Genomic DNA, 6,963 nt, shown 5'->3' with positions numbered 1-6,963 from the left:
TGGGAAGGGGAAACAAAGGAGGAGGCTACAATGCTTGATAAGAAATGTACTCATTATCTTGCCCATGTAATTGTAACCCCTCTGTACAGTATGTTCACAATAAAAAATTAAAAAAATCATAAGCAACTATGAAAAAAAGATAGTGTAGTTCCTTGTATGATGTGAAACATATTGATGGAATTAAGGTAATTTGGACATCTGAAATAAAAATTAATTAGTTCTTTGAGTGAAAACTAGGTCCTGGAGGCTTCATCTTATAATCCTAGATGCTCCAGAAGCTGGGATCTGGAGAATCACAGTTCAAAGCCAGTTTAGGTAGAAAAGTCCGAAAGACTTGATAGGCAATTCACCAGCAAAAAGCCAGACTGGAGATATGGCTCAAATGGTAAGAGGACAGTGTGAGCAAGCAAGTCAAGTGAGAGCATGAAGCCCTAAATTCAGTCTTTAGAACCAGCCAAAGAGAGGGAAAAAAAACAGAAAAAAGAGAAAGATACAGGTGAAAATTTAAGGAATTCTTAGGGTTATTGTTTTAATGAAAGAAAAAATATTCAATATAATCTGTGAAAGTGATTTCTTGTGATTCAGTATGGTTTGATAAATGCTATGAATTAATTACAGTAGCCTCCAGAGAGATTACTTTTAAAAATTCAATTTAAATTGAACTTTATAATGTAATTGCCTGTGATGTGTGAGTCACTTGTACCTAATGTTAAAAGTGATTCTGTGTATGGTGTGAATATATTGTAGAATGGGCTAAATTGAAGCCAGGCACTGGTGGCTCACACCTGTAATCTTAGCTATACAGGAGGCTGAAATCTGAGCAGTGAGAAGCATGGAAGCCAGCTTGGGTAGGAAAGTTTATGATACTCTTATCTCCAGTGAGCTACCCAAAAGCTCAAGTGGTAGAATGGCACAAAGTGGTTGAGTACAAAAAAGCTCAGGGGATGGTTCCCAGGCCCTGAGTTCAAACCTCAGTACAGACACAAAAAAGTGGGGCTGAATTTAATTGCAGAACTATTTACTGACACTAAGTGTGTGGAAGAAATAAGTTAGGCACAGAAAGGCAGAAGTGAATGTGTGTTGTATCTGCCTATCACAAATCTAGTAATCTGGCTAGAGGAATGATGGCCCTCTTTCTGTACTGATGAGCAGTGCTGAATGGTTTCTCATTTAAGGTTGTTATGATTTTATGAGATGCTCCATGTAAAATAGCATTACAGTATCTAGTGGACATTATGAACTCAGTTGATGTTAGATAAGTTATTACTATTAGATTTTAAATTATTGCTGGGCTTCTGGCTCTAAAAGTTCAAAAAAATCTGAGTACTTAAATTTATATCATGTCTACCTGTTTTCCCATTTATTATATCTCAATTTTACCTTGACAGATAGTGTATTACTTTTATCTAGCTTTATCCACATACTTCCTAAGTGCTTTCTTCTTATTCAGTTATGTGGGTTCAATGTTCATCTCAGTGTGCTATCATTATAGTTTTTCCATATGCTTTGTTAGAATTTGTGTGTGTGTGTGTGTGTGTGTGTGTGTGTGTGTGTCTGGCTGTCTGGTTGTCTGTCTGTCTGTCTGTCCTGGGACTTGAACTCAGAGTTTGTGTACTGTCCCTGAGCTTTTTCTGCTCAAGGTTAATTATCATTTAAGCTATGCTCCACTCTGGCCTTTTGTTGGCTAATTGGAGGTAAGAGTCTCATGGTCTTTCCTGCCTGTATTGGCTTTGAATTGCAGTCCTCAGTGGCTCAAGTCATATAGAGCCAGCTTTGAGCCAAAAGGCTAAGCAAGAGCATGAGACCTAGAATTCAAGCCCCTCCCTCCTCCACATACACACAACTTAGAAGGTTACTGGGATAGACTTTACCTTAATTGTCTTCCCTTCCATCAACCTACCATTTTCTTTCATTTCCAAGTTTGTTAATAGCAGAATGCATACAGACTTCTGTCCTTGCCAGTCTGAATTAAAAGCAATGAAAGAAAACAGTCCACTAACAATTTAATTACTGCTCTCTCCTCTCTTGATTTTCATGACCCAGTGGTCCTCTACTTATTCACAAACATTCGAACCATTCATTTGTCCATCTCCTGAATGGTCTCTCTTTTCAGACTCTAAACTTTGATGCAAGATTTTTGGCTTAAAACTCTTCTCTTCATGAATGGGATTTGCCCATCACTAATACATCAAGAATAGCAACAATTAGGTTAACAATACCAAGAGCTATGTAGCAATTGTCATGTGCCAAATGTTTTCCTTATAAATCTTCCTATATTTGAACTCATTTACAGTTGGATTTGTAGTATCATTTATCATTATCATTATGTCTTGCTGAGAAACAAGAGAGTCACCAATCTCTGAGCAGATGACTCAAAGTATGAGTTAACCTCTCCTAATCTCTGAGTAATGCTTCTCTTTGAGTGTGTGTGTGTGTGTGTGTGTGTGTGTGTGTACTGGGGCTTGAATTCAGGGCCTTGTGCTCTTGCTTGGCCCTTTTTTTGGTTCCAGTCCTGGGACTTGAACTTTCAACCAAGGCACTGTCACTGAGGTTTTTTTTGTTTTGCTCAAGGCTTATTGTTCTACCACTGGAACCACAGCTTCACTTCTGGCTTTTTGGTGGTTCATTGGGGATAAGAGTCTCATGGCTTTTCCTGTCCAGGCTGGCTTCAAACTGTAATACTCAGACCTCAGTTTCCTGAGTAGTTAGGATTACAGGTGTGATCTATTGACACCCAGGGCCCTAGGCTTTTTTGCAAAAGGTTAATATTCTACCACTTAAGCCGTACTTCCAGTTCTGATACCAGCCATCTTAAAATCACATATTTAATACCAAAAATGAGGGAAAGAAAGTTGAATTGTCATAATACATATTCAATGCATAGTCTACAAAATTAAGACAATTGAGGGAAGGGTTAAGGTTGGGCAGGATGGGGGAGAATGATGTATGGGGTGATATTGATCAAGATACATTAAATTCCTATTCTACTTTGTTGAGTGGCAACTCATTTGTACAACTACTTAAGGATAAAAATAAAAAAATCTTAAATATTTAATAAAACTATTCTAATTAAAACATTAAAGCACAAATATTATTCTTAAAAAAGGAAGAGGAATTGGTGGATAGGGATAAAAAGGGTGGATATAACACATGGAAATAATATGTGGTCCATCATGGTGCTTCTTGTTCCCATAGTGTCTCAGGCTCTTCCTCAAATGCTGCTTCTTCCCATAATTCCCTGGATACCATTCAACCAATGAAACGATCTGGCATAGTACATGCAGCAGCCATCTGTCAATCAGTGAAAAGGCCAGGGGAGGAGGTATAGGAGCATCCTTGCACTGTAAAACTGCCTCCCAGCATGCATGAGACCCTGGGTTTCATTCCTCAGCACCACAAAAGCAGAAAAAGCCAGAAGTGGTGTTGTGACTTAAGTGGTAGGGTGCTAGCCCTGAGCTGAAGAACTGAGGGACAATGCCCAGGCCCAGAGTTCAGGCCCCATGACTGACAAGAACAAACAAACAAACAAAAACCTGCCTCCCCGGAGGATTCTACTGGACTCCTCTCTACAGCCTCTCTTGAAAAGGAGAGTCTTGCTACTTTCCTTTCAGTTTTAAATGAACTTGTTGTGTCTGCTTTAAACACTTTCCTCCCTTTTAATTCTCTAATGGGCAGTGAGAGCTAATCTGTTCTCCTAGATGGCATCAACAGGCTAAGACCATTTCAAAAGCAAAGGTAAGATAGTCATTTTGAGCTTTCTGTTTGCTGGAACTTTCTGTTTGATGAATGATGGAACCATCATTTCATCATTCCTGCTTGACAGGTAAGGCCAGCTTCAGAGGTGTGCACCACTGTGGTCACCCAGAGCTCCATGTCCACAAAGGGCTTCACCCTTGCTTAATACTTTGCTGTTAATACCTTGAAAACATTTATATTGCCTAGCTATTAATTAATTACTCAATGCTATATGAGCTCAAGACTTATGTTCTTGCTTTAGTTTTGCTGTTCAAGGCTGGTGTGTGAGCATGCCTCCAATTCTGGCTTTTTGCTGATTAATTGGAAATAAATAAGTCTGTTGGATTTGTCAGCCCAGATTGGCTTCACACCATGATTCTCAGAACTCAACCTTTTGAGTAGCAGAGTTAGAGGTATGATCCTCCAGTTCATGGCCCACTTGGTAGATCTATGGTGAGAAGTAATGCTGCATTTTACTGCCAAGGGATAGACTTTAGGATCAAACCCCATTGGTTTGGTTTCATTTCTGTGATTTGCAAGTCTGTGTTCCTTAACCCTTACAATTCTTGGTGAACTCTTGTTAATGGAGATGACCTATTTGGAACTGATTTTTGCGCAGAGTGAGAGATCTATATAGACTTTGAGGGATCATATTAACATGGATTTCATGAGATCACCATGTACTTAGCACAGTGCTTACTAGCACTCCACACATGTTAAAATGCTGGATCTTAATACGGAAAAATAATTAACACCTGGGTGATGTTGGTCATGTAACCCTAACTACTCATGAGTCTGAGATCTAAGGATAAAAGCTTAAAGCTAGCCTGGGCAGAACAGCCCATGAGACTCTTTCTCCAATCAACCATCAAAAAACCTGAAGTGGAGCTATAGCACAAGTGGCAGAGGATCAAGTGAAGAAGCTAAGGGACAGTGCTCAGGTCCTTTGTTCATGCTCCAGTACTGGCAGGCACATACACACACACACACACACACACACACACACACACACACACACTAATGAACTGTACAGGAGACAAAATTAATGGTGAACAAAATTAGTTGGTGAACATTTTATCTGTCTATACCTGGTTTTAACTGGTGGTAAGTTGTAAGCTCTTGTTTTCACCTACCAATAATCTTCCATCCCTTTTGATTTCAGTTCATTGGCAATCCTGGGATTCAGAGATGCGGATTGAAAGTAATTTCTTCGCTGGCACATTTCCCTGATGTGCTGGAGATGCTGTCCCTGGATGGTGCAGTGGACTCAGTGCTTCACACACTGCAGATGTATCCAGATGACCAAGGTCGGGAGCATTTGAACTCAGGAGTTGCAATTGTTTCTTGTAGGCCATGAGCTGTCATTGATATATTTTCTTCAATGTTGAAGTTTAAAACAATTAATTTTGTTACTTTTTTTTTCTTTTATTCTAGAAGTTCAGTGTCTGGGTTTACAACTCTTAGGATGCTTGAGTACCAAGAAGAATATATGCATAGGAACTGGACACCTGCTGGCTAAGATTTTAGTGTCCAGTTTACAACGATTTAAAGATGTTCTTGAAGTGCAGATCATAGTACGTTCATTGTCTGCAATGGAATGTAGGAGTTTATATGGAATGCCTTCTTTCTTCCTTCTTTCTTCCTTTCCTGCTTGCTTGCTGCTTGAACTTATTATTATGCTGGTCCTGGGGCTTGAATTCAGGGCCTTGCAGCACATTCACCCAAGGCTGACACTCCACTACTAGAACTATACCTTCACTTCCAGTTTTTTCTCAATTTTTTTTGTGCTAGTCCTGGGCTTGAACTCAGACCCTGAGCACTTTTTTTGCTCAAGGCTAATGCTGTACACTTGGGCCACAACTCCACTTCAGGGTTTTTGGTGGCTAAATTGGAGATAAGAGTCTCATGGACTTTCCTGTCCAGGCTGGCCTTGAACCAGCATTCTCAGATCTCTACCTCCTGAGTAGCTAGGATTTCAGGCATGAGTCACCAGCACCTGACTTTCTCTGTTAGTTTTTTATTATTACCATAAACATTTGTGATGATCAACTTATTAAAAAAAAGAGGTCCTCAGATCTCAGCCTCCTGAGTAGCTAGGATTACAGGCATAACCCCTCAGTGCCTGGCTCAGTTTATTAGTAAAACAAATAGATTCTTTGAGTTTCTTCTTGGTCATGGGGTTTTGATTTTGCTGTTCTAGAGCTTGAACTCAGAGCTTTTCACTTACTCATGTGGTGCTCTACTACATGAGCCTCACCTCCAACCTGACATTTTGTTGGTTAATTGGAGATGAAGTTGCTTAAACTTTTTTTTTTTTTGCCCTATCTGGCTGTGAATTTGATCCTTAGATCTCAGCCTTCTGTATAGCTAGGATTATAGGCATGGGCCACTGGCTTCTGGCTTTTGGTTCTGTTTTTTTTTTTAATTTTTATTTATTTTTTATTGTGAAAATACTGTACAGAGAGGTTACAATTACATGGGCAAGATAATGAGTACATTTCTTATCAAGCATTGTAGCCTCCTCCTTTATTTCCCCTTCCTATCCCTTCCCATCCTCCCCCCTCTCTCCCTTGGTTCTGTTTTTTTAATTATTATTTCATTAATGAAATTTGTATATTCAACAAACCATACTAAAAAATCTAAATGGCACACTTGACTAGAAATAAAAATTTGCATAATCTTTATATGGATATTATCAGTAAGGGAGAAAATTCATTTAAGTTTTCTTTTAAATTATAAAATGCTGAATATAAAATATTCTTAGATTTAAATCAACAATGCATTGTATACTATGCTTTTTATAAAGTGTCTTGTGCTAGATTGAGTAAAGCTACAACAATGATTAAAAACCATATAATGAATGGGTTTTTTTGTAGGTGTGGAAAAATTAACAATTACTCTGGATTAATTCACCCACACATAAGTTTTAGGATTTCTGTTGTAAAGGTTTTCAGGATCTCTGTTGTAGAGGTTAGTATGCTAATAAGAGCTGGATAGTGGCTTAGTCTGGCCTGCCAACACATTTTATTTGGCTGATTCAGTGTTTAAAAGTTCTTTCATTGCCAGGAGCTGGTAGCTCATACTTACAATCCTAGCTATTCAGGAGCCTGCATCTGAGGATTATGGTTTGAAGTCAGCATAGGCTGACTATTTACTATATCCAATAACACACACACACACACACACAAGTTGTGAAGCTATGGCTCAAGTAGTAGAGTGCCAGGCTTG

The 6,963-nt window shown here is 38.9% G+C and overlaps 1 protein-coding gene across 3 annotated transcripts in view; it reads left to right on the top strand.

Moving 5' to 3' along the window:
- The window catches only part of Lrrk2 (leucine-rich repeat kinase 2), a 126,093-nt gene that overhangs the window by 41,810 nt on the left and 77,320 nt on the right, over positions 1-6,963 (top strand). For all 3 annotated transcript variants that reach the window (XM_013018814.1, XM_013018813.1, XM_013018812.1), the window contains exons 15-16: positions 4,898-5,042; positions 5,170-5,309. In XM_013018814.1, coding sequence (XP_012874268.1) covers positions 4,898-5,042; positions 5,170-5,309 — 285 coding nt within the window. The remainder of the gene's footprint in view (positions 1-4,897; positions 5,043-5,169; positions 5,310-6,963) is intronic.

This window comes from Dipodomys ordii, unplaced genomic scaffold (genome assembly GCF_000151885.1).
Source record: "Dipodomys ordii isolate 6190 unplaced genomic scaffold, Dord_2.0 Scaffold42, whole genome shotgun sequence".
NCBI lineage: Eukaryota > Metazoa > Chordata > Mammalia > Rodentia > Heteromyidae > Dipodomys > Dipodomys ordii.
This window is presented reverse-complemented; position numbering and strand designations above follow the sequence as displayed.